Source organism: Phoenix dactylifera, chromosome 3 (assembly GCF_009389715.1).
Source record: "Phoenix dactylifera cultivar Barhee BC4 chromosome 3, palm_55x_up_171113_PBpolish2nd_filt_p, whole genome shotgun sequence".
Classification (NCBI taxonomy): domain Eukaryota; kingdom Viridiplantae; phylum Streptophyta; class Magnoliopsida; order Arecales; family Arecaceae; genus Phoenix; species Phoenix dactylifera.
The window spans coordinates 3,553,672-3,571,472 of record NC_052394.1 but is presented as its reverse complement, the minus strand read 5'-3'; the positions used below and the strand labels follow the sequence as shown (position 1 = coordinate 3,571,472).

The 17,801-nt window shown below is 36.8% G+C and overlaps 1 protein-coding gene across 3 annotated transcripts; it reads right to left on the bottom strand.

Annotated features, from left to right (window-relative positions):
- Positions 1-1,303: 1,303 nt before the first annotated feature.
- Positions 1,304-17,376, bottom strand: LOC103709271. 3 transcript variants are annotated; one of them, XM_008794543.4, is made up of 16 exons: positions 17,107-17,376; positions 15,498-16,045; positions 14,890-15,149; positions 14,093-14,394; positions 12,543-12,713; positions 11,590-12,342; positions 11,399-11,493; positions 11,245-11,304; positions 11,067-11,155; positions 10,905-10,970; positions 9,895-10,458; positions 8,812-8,886; positions 3,989-4,059; positions 3,821-3,878; positions 2,598-2,862; positions 1,304-2,377 (listed from the first exon to the last, which is right to left on the bottom strand). In XM_008794543.4, exons 3-16 carry the CDS (start codon positions 15,037-15,039, stop codon positions 1,647-1,649), a joined length of 3,450 nt encoding a protein of 1,149 aa, XP_008792765.2. In that variant the 5' UTR covers positions 15,040-15,149; positions 15,498-16,045; positions 17,107-17,376; the 3' UTR covers positions 1,304-1,646. The 3 variants fall into 3 exon arrangements, with proteins under 3 accessions (XP_008792765.2, XP_008792777.2, XP_008792771.2); XM_008794555.4 differs by having other exon boundaries at positions 14,896-15,149; XM_008794549.4 differs by having other exon boundaries at positions 15,498-15,954.
- Between the last annotated feature and the right edge of the window lie 425 nt (positions 17,377-17,801).

Genomic DNA, 17,801 nt, shown 5'->3' with positions numbered 1-17,801 from the left:
TGACAATTATGTCCTCCAAAACAATGTGTTTGATCCAAATAGCAAGGAGTGGCTTGTTTTAGAACAACCGTGAACCTCAAAGACAAAATGACTAATCTAATATTAGATGTCAGAATTAGAACAAAACAGGCAGATTCTTTACCATGAAAACGTGATACAGGAGATTTGAACTCCTAGATAGTGCAACAATTTGGTGAGACAAACACCATCTTTATTCACCATTACACCATCTTGGAGGAGTATAGCCAAAATGTAAAAAACAATATCAAGTAACCACAATTATGCTTTGAACCCTCGGATTAGCATAGGCAACTTTGTTGGACTAGCAAAACAACTGACATGACCAAACCCGATCCCAGATTCTGATTTCAACTTCTTTATTTCAATCGGACAATGACGTGCTGAGAGAGTGATAAGATAAGCATGGAACCATATAGATCCAGTAGAAGTTCAGAACTAACCTCATACATGAATTTCAAGAATTGTACATATTTCTACCTCACCTGCAATGAAATATCTAAACAATAATTTGTTGGAGCATGCACAGTACTAAGTGCCTCAATTAAAAAAAAAATAAAGCAACCGAGTCTTGTAGAACTTTCATACCTTCAAGTTCTAAAAATCAAAGTTGCAAGTCAGTGTGAAAGGTCCTTCAGTCAATCTGAACCCAAAAAGGAACCCAGAAAAACACAATTTCAAAAGAAGCTTGTTAAATCACATATATAGACAAGACAATCTAGGTGAGTGGCACAAGAAATAAGGGTTGAAAAAAAGAAATCTGCAAAAGATACTTGTACAGGCCTCCAACTAATAAATAACAGCACATGCAAGTTTAGAGACATTACCTAGCAAATGTAGCTCTTTCATGTCAATCCCAAATAACTAAGACTTGGTTTGCTGATTATTGAGTATGTCACATCAAAGCAATTCAAAACCTGTAAAAACTATATGATAATAAGGCAATGTGCCCGCTATTGGCATTTTGAACCATGTGATGAGAAATAGGCTTCTGTTGCTCCTCAATATTAACAGAGCTAAATTGTAGTGACTACTAGGTTACTTACCATAAACCCAACTGCAGATCCTATTTAGGATGTTAGATGCATCAGTTCATGGATATCTCTTGATTGTAATTATTTTGTACTGATTAGGAAACAGAAAAGTCCACTGTGATATTAACCATTAAAAAAATGGAAGTTATCCCTTAACTCCATATTTTCAATAGGAAAATCAATGTATCATTTCTTGAGTGCAATACCAAATTTGGGTTGTGAATTAAGCACCACACTACTTCGAAAAGCGGTTTCATTAATTATACCTTTTTATTATAGAGATAAATGTATGTACAATTTCAGGATATAACATCTGCAAAGATGGTGACGGTTACTTGAACTAGCTTGAAAATAACGAGCAACATATGTACAATCAAAGTTTTACCAAAATGGTATAGGAGCAAACTACACAATGCTCAAAAAATTTGCTCCCAATGAACTTCTCTAAAAGCCCCTAAAAGAATCTATAGCCTTTTTGGACTACTTACAGACCTGGCCGTCAGATGGTAAAAGACATGACTGGTTGTACCCTGACAATAATGCCAGTATACTGTAAAACGGTATATTGCATTGTAATATAAAAATACACCAACTTTATATCATCATGTTTACTTCTGAAAGGTCATCCATGGGGATTTGAAGACCCATAAAATCATGGTCTTGAAGCCCATCATCATCAACAATGTTCAACCACGAACCAATATCCTGTCCATGACCACCAAGATCACTAACATCTATTTCTGGTAGTTGCAAATTGTTCAAGTCAGTGGTCTCAGCATCATTTGGCATATCCTGCATCCTGGCAGAACTTGAAAACACAACTAAATCATCCTTCTTGGTACTTCCACCAACAATCATATCACGAGATTTTGTGTCTGAAGGCAATGTTGCATTAGGTAACTCAGCCTTAGAAAGAAGGCTATTGACAGAAACAGATAACTGGGCTGTCTTCTGTTTGGGCTTTGCCTTATTCTTTCTTTCACCTCTCAAATTGGATAAAGCGGGACGGCCAATTCGGCTGATGATATTTCTTGAGGCTGCATCTCTGTTTTGCCCTTTTCCTTCTCTGTCTCTCTCACTCCTCTTTCCTTTTGTACCACTTACAAGAGAACTTCTAAGACCTGAAGATGTTCTCAATGAAGCCACTGAGGTACTACCAATAACATCATCAAGCAACAATTCCCTCCTTTTGATTTTATTTGACCACTGCTCCTCTTCACCAAATGCTTGTTCTGATAAATGATTAGCTGATTGAAAAGCATCAGAATACTTGTCACAGGTATCTACTCTTTCTACTAGTTTTGAGGTCAGATTAGGGTTGGAATCTGCACAGAGAGAGAGAGAGAGAGAGAGAGAGAGAGAGAGAGAGATTAATCATTTATATTCATACACACTAAACATAAACACCCAAGAACATATACAGGCAAGATATGAAACTAATGCAAAAGCTTGCAAATCCTGAAACAGGCCTGTATATGATGTACAGGCTTATATGTACATGCAGGGAGCCCCAAACTAAATATTGTGCTGCGGAACTCATGTTACCTGCTAAAGTACTTTGTGGTTGCAGGACAGTAGTGAAACGAATGGCAGCCTCTCCATCTGTAGAAATGTCTGTACATTCTGCACCACTGCTGCAAGAAGATACAGAAAGAAACATATCCCTGAAAGGAGGCTCACTAAAACAGCTATTCCCTGTCTCTTCAAATTTCTTACATCGTGCTAACGTTTGTTTGACAAAACCCAAGGCAGCACGTTTCTTAAGTATGTTCACATTCTTACTATTGGCAGCATTAGGACCCCAATATGCCTGTTGCATAAGAAATATTCACCAATGATCAGCCAATCACACCAATTTAGGATATAACTCCTATGATGCCCCTACATTGCAGGGCTAAAGTATTTATATGCAAGTATTGCATTAAAGTTGCACACTCAAAGCAATTAGTGCCTATACTTTCAAAAGATGATAAATTTGTCCATACTTCACCTCAAATTAAAGCATATGTTAACACGAATACCCCCATAAAAAGAAATGATGCGGTTTAACATGTAAATGAAAGATCACATAATCACCATATCCCCACTCTGCACCTCCACACTCCTTGCGCCTTTTAGAAATACATTGTCCAACTCAATTACAGCCAACCATATATCATGCTAACATCCCTTTTTATTGCAGAAGGAAAACTACCATTACGATGAGGAAACTGAATCAACTGATACTATGAGAAAGAAAGGAGAAGCAGGATAGAGAAGTGGTGATGCACAGATATGAGAGAAATCGAGGGGACCAGATGGAATGGGGTGTTGTAGAAGATTTATTATTTCAAGTTCTTTAAACATAAAAATACTTTTCATAAATTAAAAACTCTCTCCAAACTGTCTGCCAAAACTACCCATGCATTTAGTCTTGATCGGGGAATCTGACCTTAAATAATGCCATGGAAGCATTAGTTGATGAAAGCAAAACAAGTTGATATCATAGTCAGTGCGTTAATTATCACTTATTATTAGCACATATTACGGGCTCACTTTCTTTTCCAATGGATGGGCCAAAACAAATGGTGTAAGGCTTTCTCTTTGGTGCAACATTATGATGGTCAAGAAACAGATCATTTTGGCATTCCAACTTCAAACTATGTTATAAACAGAAGAACGAAAGGCTTGACACAAGCATCACAGGAAAACCAATTTGTAGAACAAGTTGTACCAAATAATTATATTTTTTTAAGAGACTGATTAGGCATTAAAGTATCAGACATTACCATATATCTCTCATAAGCCATTCCTACAAGCCTGTCCAGAGCTTTACACTCAAGTTCCCTACACAGTCAAAAAAGAACCAAAAAAAAGATAATTCACAAATGCAAAAAGCAACAATCACGCACATATGCAGCAATTCCATAGAAGAAATGGATGCTCTGACAGTATACCTCCGTTGAGACTCCCTTGCTTCCATAACAGCCTTCTCCAGTTTCAGCAGAAGATTTTTCTTCTTCATAACCTTTATCAACAGAAAAATTTATGTAACAGGGAAGACATTATTTTCATGATACATGTTGTATTGATATAGCAACTAAGGAAGTTCTATCATAAATCTTTACCTTCCAATAACATCAAAAGAATTTCTATCAACAATTTTTCAATTCTGTAAAGTATATCATGGCAAGTATGTTAACAATGTACTTTACACGACCTTTCAAGACACTTGCTAATTTAAGCTTAGAGTCGCAAAATCCTTAGGTATAGATATTAATTAAACAGTACCCTACATAAAATATCTTTGTAGTGTATAGTCATTTCAGCTCATGCATTTCACAAAAATGCATCTTAACTTTCAGATTCCAAATATACATTTGTACATGATATGTGGATTATTAAGTTACACTTTTTCTTCAGACAGAAACAGGTGTACATTTTCTGAGAAGATGATGCACATTTCAATTTCAATGGAAGGTTCACAAAAAACATACAGAACAAGATTGAACAAATTTATCTCTATATCAGTTGATAGGATTACAGGAACACATCTTTTGAACTGATTGTAGCAAGCCAATTATATTGCACAGCTTGGAAATTCGAGCAAGAAGGAATGAAAGATGGATGACGTGCAAATGATTAGCGTAATTGATAGTGCACTAAAACTGCAGTAGCTATTAATGAATAAGTAGCAAGCAGACAGGAACCATGCAATGAAGAATGAAAGGGTGACATAATCAGGGCTGAAAATGGATAGAATATGGATTGGAGACTGGTACACATATATTCGTATCGATATTTTTCAACAAATATGGATACTGATATGGATATTAAATAGATAACAAAATTAATATCCATATTTACTCTAAACGGATACGGATATGAATCAGATATCAAGATTGTTTTAAACATGAAAATGGATACAAGCCGGATATTAGTTATATCAATATTTTCTTTATCCAAATATAGATATAAGTCGGATAGTATTGGGATATAAATTGGATATCGAGTGGAATTGAATAATGAAATTTAAATAAATGACAATCATAAAAGATGGGTATAAAATCTACTATTAAGATTGCAAGTGATGCATTGTAACCAGATAATGATCTAAGATATAATTATAAACTTGCAGAGACCGAGAAGACCAAGATTTTCAATCACTGATCCAACCTGATTTGAATTAAAAATATATTAAAAATTAAAACTATTTAAATAAAATATATAATATAAAGTATTTAATTTTTCTATATTAAACATAATTATTACTTTTTAATTGCAGTAATGAATAAAAAGAATCATGAACTATCTATTTTTAAAGAACTTTGAAAAGAATATATACGAATATAGGAATATGTTAAAATTATTGATATTTTTAAATATTTTAAACAAAAAGGTTTTCAAAGTATTACAAAAAATAAAATGAAGTTACTCATTTTTTAAGTTTTTGTCAAAAGGAATAGGACTGAACTTTTCATGAAAATAATTATTAGAATATGAAATACCATAATATATTTGAAATAATCATATTTTATAATGCGAAGAAGTTTTGAGTCTTTTGACTAAGTATAACAAACTATAACTACATATGAGAAGTCAATGCTCTCATAGTGGCTAAGTAGCAGGCAACAATTCAAGAGGTCTTGAGTGTGATCCCTTGTACTGGTGTATATAAAAGAATTTCTTCCCTTAGTATTCATATTTGTATTTCATATCTGGCAAAATTGTAAGTATATATCCGGATCCGGATCCGAATTCGATTGGGTACAAGGATTTATATCCGAATCCGATCCAAATTGGATACGGAAATAGATTTAGTTGAAGGGGAGAAAAAAAGACTTGGGTAATATCCGATCCAATTCGGATCGAATTCGGTTGGATGATACCCGACCCGCTATCAGCCCTAGACATAATATTTTGACAAAGGAAACAAGCCCTGTATTATAGAAGATGAGACAAGATGGAGGAAATAAAAAAAAATGGAGGAGATAGCAAGGAGATGGAGGGGAGAAAGACTTGGGTGAAGATAAAGAAAGATGACAAACATAAATAGGGAAGGATCATAAAAGAAGAATAAGAAAATAAATGAAGATGTCCTCGTGGATTTGTAAGGAGAATGTGGAGAAAAAAAAGAGAGGCAGTAGTAGAGAGGGCAGAAACTCAACATCTTATACTAATAAATTCTCAAATAAAAAACCTGGAGACCCACAGGGCCCAATATCTAAGGACACAATATGTTACAACAATCAAGATGATAACCATCTTGACACAACCTAAAAATAAATAGGAGTTCTTAATACTAAACGTACTTAGAATATGACTCATAAGCACTTAAAGTTACTAGCCAGTAAATTTCCTAATCAACTTGATGAGAACTTCTACAGACACTGCAACCTTTGACTGATTTTATGTTTCACACTTCCAATATATAAAATATAAATTATAAATCAAAAACAAAATTAAAGATTAAATTTTTAGCTCCCATTATCTCTTCGAGATGGAAGATCTTTGATTGTCCTATTTTAAGAGCTTCAATTTCCAGGGCATAAAATATCCAGGCCAGGCTGCACCACTGCCCTGTCAAGTTAGAACTTTTTGCAATTGAGGAATCCTCCAAAGGTTGCAACGCAAAAACAAGCCCTTTATTTTTTGTTGGAATTTGCTCTGATGCTGAATATAATGCAGACTAGAGCTAAAAGCAAGCTTACAAGTGCTTGAAGACCATTTAGTGAAGGACCAAGTATCAGAACTATAAGTATCAATCAGCAAACTATATACTTAAAGGTAAAATGCAGTCCCAAACAGCAACTTTTCAAGATTTCAGCATTAGATAAATCAATGAATATAATGGAATGCAAGATCAAGCATGTGACAGAGAGTAGGGCTGATTTCAAGTAAATACAGTCAAGGATGAAAATAATGTGTCAAACAAGCAAACGTATTGCAAAGGGATGTCAGATGAAAATATAGAGAAGATGATAGAGAAGAGAGAGGTGAGGAGATTCCACCATGATCCAGCCAGTCTTGTTGTCATGCACTTAGAAAAAAGGGGGCAGAAGTTATGAAAGAAGTGTGAGAAGAGAGAAATGAGGACCGCCAAAAAGTGGGCAGCTAACCTCCATTTGGTTGTGAGCTTTGACAGAGGGTTAGTGGGGCCAAGTGACTGGGAAGCGTTAGAATCAACCTTCCCTCCAAATCAACCCCTAGTCCAATCTAATCTTAGTTGGTCATGTTAGACCTTACTTTAAGAAATTCCTACATAATGCTGCACAATAGTCAAGCAGTTATGTGCCTATAGCATAACTATCAGTATCACAGTTAATGACCTCAATAACTATTTACGATAAAAAGTGACTGGAAAAATCCAGTAATTATCTGGCATTGGTAACCCATAAGTTTCCACATGTATGAAGAGCACAACCTTGTCAAGTAGTAGCAATATAGTCCTAGATGAGGCTTCACAAACTGCAATGCCAGCCATACCATAAGTACCAGTTTAGTAGCAGGCCTCTATACAGTATTGTACTCATACATGGTATGGTGCTGTGCTGGCTTAGCACCTTCACGAAGTGCCAGTATGGTGATGTACCGCACTTTGCAGCACCATACAGGTGAACCGTTACCAAAACGTAAGCCTTAGTCTTAGTAAAGGTCCTTGGATTGTCAATACAGCTTTCTCTTCTCAATCCGTGCATTCTCCATTAAGCATCAGGTTGATGGCTCCTTTGCTCATCAAAGCATGCATAGAATAATATATTTGCAGAAAAAAATAAAAAAAGGAAAAAAGGAAAGAACTCTAGCTTAAATTAGTTTTTAGGTTGCCTAGGACATCGTATTACCTAGTTTTGCTCTCATGTCATTCATTTCTCATTTGAAAAAAATTGTTACAAACAGCTGATTAAAGAATCTACTCGACGTACTTCGCCCCTCCAAAAAAAAAAAAAGAGTGAGAGAGAGAGAGAATCCATGCAAGGTAGCGCTAACAATACAAGGTAGTCAAGTAGGGTTTGGTTCAGCTTAAAAGATGCTCATCTCGAACCTAACCCATATTTGACTGCGTCAAGAATTGGAAAACCCATACTAATCTTCTCTGGTTCTGGTCAACTTGAATAAAATTAAAAAAGAAAAAAAAAAACATAATGGTATTCAACGAACCCACTTCCATGTGCAACTACAAGCCAAACTCTCCCACACCATTTTTTCAATCTCCTGGTTCCTCCTTTCCTTCCCCAAACAATGCCATCAGTAGCCTAACTTGGGCTAGTGTTTTGGCCTTTTGGGTTTGGGCTTGTGCTAAGACCAACCAAGAACACTGTTGTCTGGGGACAAAGACAAAGGTAGTGGTCAGGATATTGCAACTGCGGTAACAAACAACATTCCGAAGTAGGTCAGGTTCAGTCCACCTGGATTTTTCCAAGTCAATCAAATCCTGTTTAGCAGGCACCATTAAGAACTGCCATCATACACCCAGGTCAAGTATAAAAAAGTAAATTGAATTTAAATAACTAGCTACTCATATAAACTCCTGCATCACTCAATAGAATAATACCTAGAAGCCACTACACCCTGAAAAAGCAACAAGCAAGGAAGAAATACTTCTTGAGACATTACCACAAAGGGTAAAATGACAGGTGAACTAAGTCACTGAAAATATGCAATTAGGGACAACAGTCACTGACCACATGATTTTGACTTCCTAAAAGTAATATAGCAAAGAGAGATCCTTTTTCAAAAGAAGCTGAGAAACAAGAGTCTGAATAACTGTGAATAAACATACCTGCTCATGGAGCTTTTCCTCTAATCTACTGACTCCATCACTAATATCTTCATCTTCACTTTGTGCTAAATCAGGCTGACAAGATATGGAAGCACAATACCACATGAGAATTTTTTTCCCGAATGATTAAGCAAGCTAAACAATGCTTCCACGGATAGGTAAATGAAATGCAAACAGAAACATGCTTGAATCTTAAACCATCATGATCAATGTTATGCAATAAACCAGTTCACAGTGAAGCGCTTCCTCCAAAATCAATGAAATAAACCAAAACAAGTTCTACTCCGTTTTCGACAATGAATAAGACCATAGAGAAGGGTAATAAGGGGCATAGAATATGACAACAATAAGTAATGCAAAGCTACTATAACAAATATGCTTTAAGAAAAACAAACACAGTTTTGTACCTTCCAATAAAAACACACAGAGAAACCGCAAATTGTGAAAGAAAGCTTCAAGAAGGTAAGGAGTTAAAAATAAGTGAATTTTCTGAGACATAACACAATTAGCTTTACAATTAAATATAAGGTCCCAACCTCTATCAAAGACCAAGAGCTATCCTTGATTAAATATTATCAGCTCTCCTACCAAGTACCAACCATATCGAAGAAATGGATGATGAAGAATTTTTTTGAGAACAAAAAAACTATATGGATTAAATGAGGTTTTATTACTTTTGAATTTTATGTCACTATTGCAAGAAGACTACAAAAAATTATGGCAAATCTTTCAACAACTTACAAATTAGAAAGCTGAAGCTATTAAAATGACAGGAAAATGGAGAGCTTGAAGAAAAATAAGTTTATATGGCAGGAGCAGATGGAACCCATAATGAAGGAGACTCCAAATAGAAGGCAAAACTAAGGAATATTTGTAGTAGTAATAGCACGCTAGAAGAAAGCAACAAATTCAGCATGTCAGCAGGTATACAAATATTGCATGGACTAGCATATGTTACTTATGGCTGCAACATAAAAGTTTGAAACAGAATCAACAGAAAATAGCTCAAATCATTCAACTAATTGCAAATATTTCTGAAGAATGAATGTCCTTCCAATGTAGGATATTGGATATGATACTTACTACAGAGTCTGGGTAAAGTCCAATTTCACTGAGCTCCAGGAGGATTCTATCATTGATGCCCATTTGGTTATATTGAAACTCCGTGCACACTGTGCTAGACTCTAATAATACAATGCCACTTTCTAATTTCTCATGTGTCAGTTCATCATGGTATCTCCAACCACCATTATCCCTGAAACCATTAGAAGAGCCTCTTGCTGCAGTTTGCAAGGTTCTTGATGAGTGAAAATTTGAACGCTTTGATTTCAATTCACCCTCAACCTCAAAATAAATTTCATGAGATTCATGCAAGTACTCTTCTCCTGTGATGTTGTTGTAGTTAATATTTTCAATCTCTTCTTCTTCAATAATAGCTGAAAGAAGTGCCTGGCAAATTGAAACCCCACTTTGAGCCCCAATTCCCTGTATTAGTTGCTCGAGCAAAGGTTCAACATGCTCTGTTTGCCAAGCAAGCTCTATTTCCCTCTCACGTGCATTAAAGCTAATTCCATTTGAGACGGCACCACAATCAGCTCTACCAGCAGCAGCTGGAGTTGATGGTAAGGATATATATTCGAGGTCACCCTGAAAAGGAAGGAGACAAGAATTTGTAATCAATTAGACAGTAATGACATGCAATCGCATTAACATATTGGCTTTGAAAACAGATGTTTTAGGGAAGATAACTTACATCCATGGAAGACAGAAGTAATAATAATTATGTCTCAAACAAAAGAGTTCATTTAGTCATCACTTAACTGTAGTTAGTTTATATTGGCTCCACAAAAATAGCAATTTCAAAAGCAGCAATGCTTTCACTCAGAAATAACTGGCAATGCTAATTCACGAGAAAACAAAGAAATGCAATAGAATAAAAATGTCAAAAGATTTGTTTACAGGGATAGGTTGTAAACAGCTCAAAACCCATGAAGAATCATGTGCATTAGTAGCTGGAAGTTGAAAATTGAAATAGCCCCAAAATTTCATAATTCAAACAAGTTCCATTATTCTGATCAACAAGAAGGAAATACCTTCAAATCTTGATCATCATTCCCGTCAACATAAGGATTTGGAGAAGACGCATCCATACAATGGATCTGGTTGGTAATAATAATTTTGCACCATCAAAATTAAATGCAAACAGAGATTAGGAGCCATATTAACAAGACAGAAAGACATAATTTCAGTACTACCTGTTGGTTCAAATAGGTGAGATCTTCTGAAGAAAGAAAACCAAAAAATGGCTCCATTTCCTTCCAAAAATGACTGGAACAAGCACGCCCTGCAGCAAAGTTGTAAAAATTATAATTGCAAAATAACGGTAAAACGGTAAAAGAAGATACCCAAGCATTATAGATATAAACTTTATACTTGTGTGCAGGGCAGAATTTGCAGCAGCTAAAATCTCTTCATGGTCATCATCTGATCCTCCTGAAAAGAGTATCAAAAAATCAATAATAAGTAAACACTATGCATAAGACTGTTTTTCAAGAAAAGTAAAAACCCACTGCTCCATGAAAAGTACCAGCAAACTCCAAAGGCGCATTGTTCACAGAATGCCGTGGACGTGTATACCCCTTTCTCTCAGACAATTTTTTGGTAGGCGGACGACCAGGTTTACTGAGGCAAAGAGAACAATAGCAAAACCTCAGTTAAAAATTGAAGTGAAGGGTTGAAACCAACAGCTAGTTAATTAGCAAGGAAAAACTGCATCACCTTTCAATCCTCTCAGAACCAGCTCTTGTGCTTCTCTGTTGCTTCACAGTGACAGCATTGTCTAGCTTTTCAATTGGACCGGCCATGCCAGACCTTGTGGGAGCGAAAGCTCGTCCAACCCTCCCATGTCTCTGGGCACCATCTCCAATATCTTCATCGGCAGCCATCTTGTTCTTTCTTGGAGGTAATGCAAGTGCTGTAATCTTCTGCATGGATTGACCAATATTCTCTTCTATTTCACATTTCTTACTCTTGTCCCTTGACTTGCTATCAGCAACTCCAGATTCCTCACTTTCTGATAAACCAGAAGTTGGTACACTATCACATTTTAATTTAATTTGATGAGAAGCATTAGAAGATAAGCATCTTGTCAATCCTAATCTATCTTCATGGATGCCAGCATTATCTCCTGTATCTGATGCAGGGGTTTCATCATGGTTTGATACAAGAGGAGAAAAATTTGATCGTCTTGCAACACGTGAGATCTTCTGAGGTCTTTGTCCAACCCACTGTACAGGGTGGGATGAAGAGCGCATAGATGCCGTCCGTTTGCGATTGACAGCCCCACCAACAGAACTGATCTTGTTTATGCTCTGAGAATATTCCCAATCATCAGAATTTCCCACCATTTGATGAATGCTAGGGGACGTCTTTGACATGGAACCTGAATTTGATCGTGGCCCCCGAGCAGGCACATTCATCTTTGTTAATGAGGTAGGATTAGCAGCAAAATTATCTTCACGGTTATTAGGCCTGAGATACAATGGAAGGAAGATATATTAGAACATTAAATTATGTAGAAGATAAATTCAGGTTATATGTAAAGAGAAATAAAGAAAAATTCTAAGAGACAGCTTGAAGATAATAAACATCATTTTCCAGAAGGAGAAAAATGACAGGAACAATAATAACAAGATTTCTAGCAACAAAGATATGAAGAGAATATGTCTTACTTGTTAACAACTTTAAGATTGGCACCTTCCTTATCTAGACGTTCTCTCCTATCATTGGGAAGAGAGTTGTTGTCTTGATCATTCCTAGCTAAGGGGCGCATTCCAAGACCAGATTGTTGAGAAGCTGAATCTAATTTTCCAACTCCAGAAGCTCCAGAAGCAGGTCTTGACCTGTAAATTAAAAATCTCAGCGGAAAAAATAATGTTCTATTCAACAAAACAAGCACATCCCAGATGATCGAGCCAGATTAATGCAGAAGACTGAATCATGCAAACCAGGTTTCATGAGATAAGAGATGACTGAAGGCAGGCTCCCCATGGAATACATTACAGTTGACACTAAATATATTTTACAAAGCTAGGATCCAAACCAAATCAAAATTTCATCCACCGCATTATGGATCTATTAGAGCAATCCCATCCATCCTTTCGTTCTTTTAAAAGAATAGCAAAATAACAGATATTTTGATATCTCCAACCATTTAGAGAAAAATTTAAGCATCATATAAATTCCACTCCAACTGTATTCTTTTATATTTTCTTTAATTAGCACAAGTATCACAAACCTCGAGTAAGCAAATATGTCTTGGCATGTCTATTATAAATCTATGGGTGTCTAAGTAGGTAATATCGTTGTAGAGGAACAGGGTGTGGTTCATTAAATTATTGGCAATACCCTATAACTGTTGTGGCCAAAATGGTGAAAAAAAGGCTAAATCCAGTACAAAAACACGAAGTATGTAGTCCATCCCGCAGTCTGTGTGTGTGTGTGCATGTGTGTACATTAATATGCCTCTTATTTGACTTTTTTGCTTAATTTTGTTTTAGCTTCAATACAATTATATCGAAAGTTATAAAGTTTTGGGCACCTTTGTAGGGGTATTTGAGCTTAACCTGTAGCAAATAAGATAGATGACGTACCAGCCAACTGGCTATAGTTTTAGGCCCCTCTCTTGCCTAATTTACCTCAGTCCGGAATTTGCCACCATGGATCTAATTGTAGCTAAAACTTGAAAGATGTCCCTTGATGTGGAGTAACAACAAGCAAGCATATTGCTTAAAGATTGTAACATTGCATTATCCTATTTTAAAATTTTATAATAATAATTTTTTCAATACCAGATGGTGGGCCTTGGTGAAACAATAAGATTGCTTCATTGTGACGGGTTTCGTGGGTTTGAAACATGACAATTGCCTTTCTGCACATGGAGGTAAGGCTGCATGCATCCAACCCTCTTGAGACCCTATAGTGGAGAGAGCCTCGTGCACTAGGACATCCTTTTTTTTATTTTTTATTTTTTATTTTGTAATACCATAGCTGCATAGTAATGCTAGTGAGACTTGTTCAATGTAGCACAATTGCTTTGATCATCTGATAATAGTGATTGAAAATGAGAATAAAATGAAGCTGAATGTACCTTAAATATTATCTCAACATTGCAACAAGTTTTGTCTATCAAGAGAGTGACAAACTTAATCCAACAATTAAGCCTCATAAGTATGAGACAATAATACAAAGAACAGTCTAATTGCATGGTATGATATCAAACCTGAATCCATGGACATTATTCGTCATTGGTCGAGCATCAATACCAAGCTTCTGCTGTATTCCTCGTTTGGGTTCTCTATCAGCCTCCAGCGATCTTGTCAAAACTGCACCTGTAGAAACATCCGACTTTATGACAGACCGTTTCTTCCTCATCTTTGAATTGTCCCGGCCATCAACACCGCTAGTCAATGCTCGACCCTTCTCTTCTGATAATGCTGCACCACCATTTACAAGTTTGATGGCATCTCTATCCTTATTCACAGGCCCGGATGGTCTTGCAATACCATTAGCCCTTACGTCCATCTAATCAATCAAAACACCATGTAAATTCCTCATGAATAATGAAAAGCTAAAGATGGAGTAGAGATCTCCATCACTAAAGAGGAAGCAGTCAATCTGCAATTACTACAAAAGGAAGCTTGTCTATGCGAAGATTTACAAATAGCTTCTATAATGCAACTCAATCTGCATAGAATCCAAAGCAAATAATCTATAACAGTTAATCCTAGTTGGCACTATTCTTCAAGAATCAAGAAACTGATTACCGGGATCTTACAATCGAAACAATTTCATTCTCTTCTGCACAAAATGAAATGAGAACTTGCAAATACATCAGTTAGCAACATGTCTCATTTATGATGCATAAGCATCCAGAAAATAATCATATCCTTGTTTTCATAGGCAACTAAAATACAGTTCTATAACATAATCAGCAGCAAATCATAAGACAAAATAACTGGGAATTACAATCAAGGAAAGGCGGGCAAAAGGCTCAAAAGAAAGATTTGAGATACAAACCCGTACTTCCGCCATAGAAGTTCGAATTCGTCTGCTCGGTACAGTGTTCTTGGTCCTTTCTTCTGATTTCTGAGGCCCAAGCTCGAGACCACGTGAAGTCAGATGGCTTTGAGGGCTATTCTTAGGGATGCTTCCTCCTGGCATCGACATCCCAGACCGCTCATTCGATGAAATATCAGCTCGGGAACGTTTTTTTTGACAGATTGTGATAGTACTTATCAATTTTCAAACCAGCCTCAGTACAGGCTTTTGCTCGATCCCTATCAAATCAAGCAGTGGAGACTAACTTATTTGATCTCGAAAATTGCAAAAAGTGATATGCTAAGAATGGATAAGCAAACAAAGTCCAATGCAGTTGAGGAAAGTAAAATGACAGATAGAATCACATGGCACAATAGGGAATTTTTGGGAGAAAAAACATAAGAATATAAAATGGGAGAAATCATGATTGTTGTATAGACATCACAATAAAGATGGAAAGGAGAACATATGTTTCCAACAAGGAAAGAAGAAATTTGTGAAATCATGTTGATAAATATTTCAGCTACTTAATACTGTGATTTTTTTTTTTTAATGCAGGGGGAAGGGGTGTTGGAAGCAAGAAGTACCTCGCCTTAATAGCGCCCTCGTGAAGATTACTCTTCACACGTTTGATCTCCTCCACAGATGAAGAAGTTAAATGCCTCATATTAAATGTTGCAGGTAAAGATTCTTCTGTGGGGATGCCAATAATAGAACCCACTGCTATTTCAAAGTCCCCTGTTCGAGGGAATTTCTGATCGATTGTTTTCAGATCAACAAGAAGGGACTGAAGCGAAGTGATTGTGTCAGCTTGAGATGATACCGAACCAGTCCTCGACATGCTTGAAAGCGATGATTGGATTCGGCTATCCATGCCTTCGCGGAAGTTTCCCGACCTTTCCATAGAAGCAGCTCCATATGGCCCACGTTGCCCGTTCATGTAGGTGGGCCCATCAGGGCAGATGGAAGATAAATCGAATTTGCTAGTAGCTGACATTCCTTTGATGACTTCAGGTTCTTTAATTTACTAAAATGGTAAAGAGGCTGGAACATAAAAGGAATGAACAACCAAATCTTATAACCATCGAAACTGAAGGTAGGAGCACAGCTATGCTAAACAGTAAGACCAGCACACCTGCCCAAAATCAATGCAAGTTCAACCAAAAGAGCATAATGAACTTCGAGTCCCAAGGTAAAAGCACCAAAACCCCATTTCATAGACACAACTAGATGGACAAGGTGAAGAAAAGACCAGCAAAAAGTACAATATACTGAAATATAATTGACAACACATACACTTAAAGCAATAAAACAAATGGGGCATTATGATTCAATGATTTTCTTTCCATAATTCAAAATATCTGTTATCTTCTGTTCTATACTTCACTCTCTCTTTGTTTCTTTTTCGTGGTCTTCCACTGGATCTTCAGTCATAACAAACAGGTTCAACAGAAAACTGAAATCAGGTGACATAGATAGGTCCTTCTACAATAGCACAGCAAGCACTCTCCAGAAACGAACATCAGCAAGCTACTTAACATGATGAGTACAACAAAAAAGAAAAAAAAGCAAAACTAAACAAAATCATTCAATTTTCTCACAAAAGGTCTGCGTTACTCTTAAGTAAGTCACGAAACAATAGAGGACTAAATGCAGTAAGCATAATCCAACTATGTTTAGCCCTAATGAAATCCATAATTTACAAATAAAGATAAACCCATTGTCACTATCAAACCATACTCGAAAACATAACATCACATCCCATTCAACAGATATCAAAAACATGCTACAATCTTTCACAGCTCCAGCCCTATAATTATACAGCCGACAATTCCCCCCACAACAAGAGAAAGGTAATCAAGTAACATAATCCCTTTAAACAGCATGTTAACAAGTAACCGCAAGCCGATCATTAACATCAACTACTTTGAAAATAAACTAGAAACCCGTAAGAATAAATTTCGCAACCAGCTGAATCCGTACCAAAATTCTCATAATCAAAGCACATAAACCCTAGCAGAAGATCAATCCGAGCTGACGCAAAGTAATCAGAACTAAAGAACCCATCATAAAAGGCAATCATAACAAGAAAGGAAACTCCATCTATCTGATCGAAGAAACTGAAGCGAAAAAAAAGAAGATACCGGCGTTTTGCTATCTAACATAGAAACAGAAGCGATCAAAGACGAGACATACCTGAAAGCAGCCGGAGATGAAGGCGATCTTCACGAAGAATTAGGGTTTTTTTTTTTTTCTTTCACCCTTTCTTTTCCTCTTCCTTGTGGAAGTATTACCGCTGGGAGCGGTTTATCGGGCCGTCGATGGAAGGATCGCAGAAGAGTAATTTAGGAAGAGAGAATAGCAAAGCTGGAGACGAGTGAAAGAATCGCGAGGCGAGTTATTTTCTTTTAGGGCCAGGGGGTTTGGGAAAAACAAATAGAAATTTTGGCACAGCGACTCCGTCTTGCAATCGCCAATTCGGGGGGTATTCTGGGTAATAAAAGGGCGGAAGGAAAGGAGATTAGTGTCCCAAAGCGCCTGTTATTGTTAGTGATTAATAAATAATGATAACGGGGTGATATTTCCACCCCTAAGGACTTGGGAGTGCTTTGGCGGTCAAACGAGAGAGATTTTATCACCTGAGAGAGTGGTCGTGGGTGTGGCTCTTCAACCGAGCTCGGTGGAAGTATACAAGTTCACGTGTGGAAATATCAACGCTTCCGGAATTAAGAATATCTGATCTAACGATGGTAATTAAGTAGATAATGCCCAACGTGCACTAACCGCCTTTGCCACCGCAGGGGATGGGAGGGCAAGTGGGTTGGGTTTAGGCTTAGGTCCAGGCTGAGCCGCATTGCGTCAAGGGAAGGAGGAAACACGTGAGCCAAGAA

Coding starts and splice junctions, on each gene's coding strand:
- LOC103709271 (XM_008794543.4), bottom strand. CDS start 15,039: ATGTCGATGCCAGGAGGAAGCATCCCTAAGAATAGCCCTCAAAGCCAT. Junction 11,156..11,244: donor AAATTCTGCCCTGCACACAA/GTATAAAGTTTA, acceptor ACTTTGCTGCAG/GGCGTGCTTGTTCCAGTCAT. Junction 10,459..10,904: donor ATGATGATCAAGATTTGAAG/GTATTTCCTTCT, acceptor CTTCCTTTTCAG/GGTGACCTCGAATATATATC.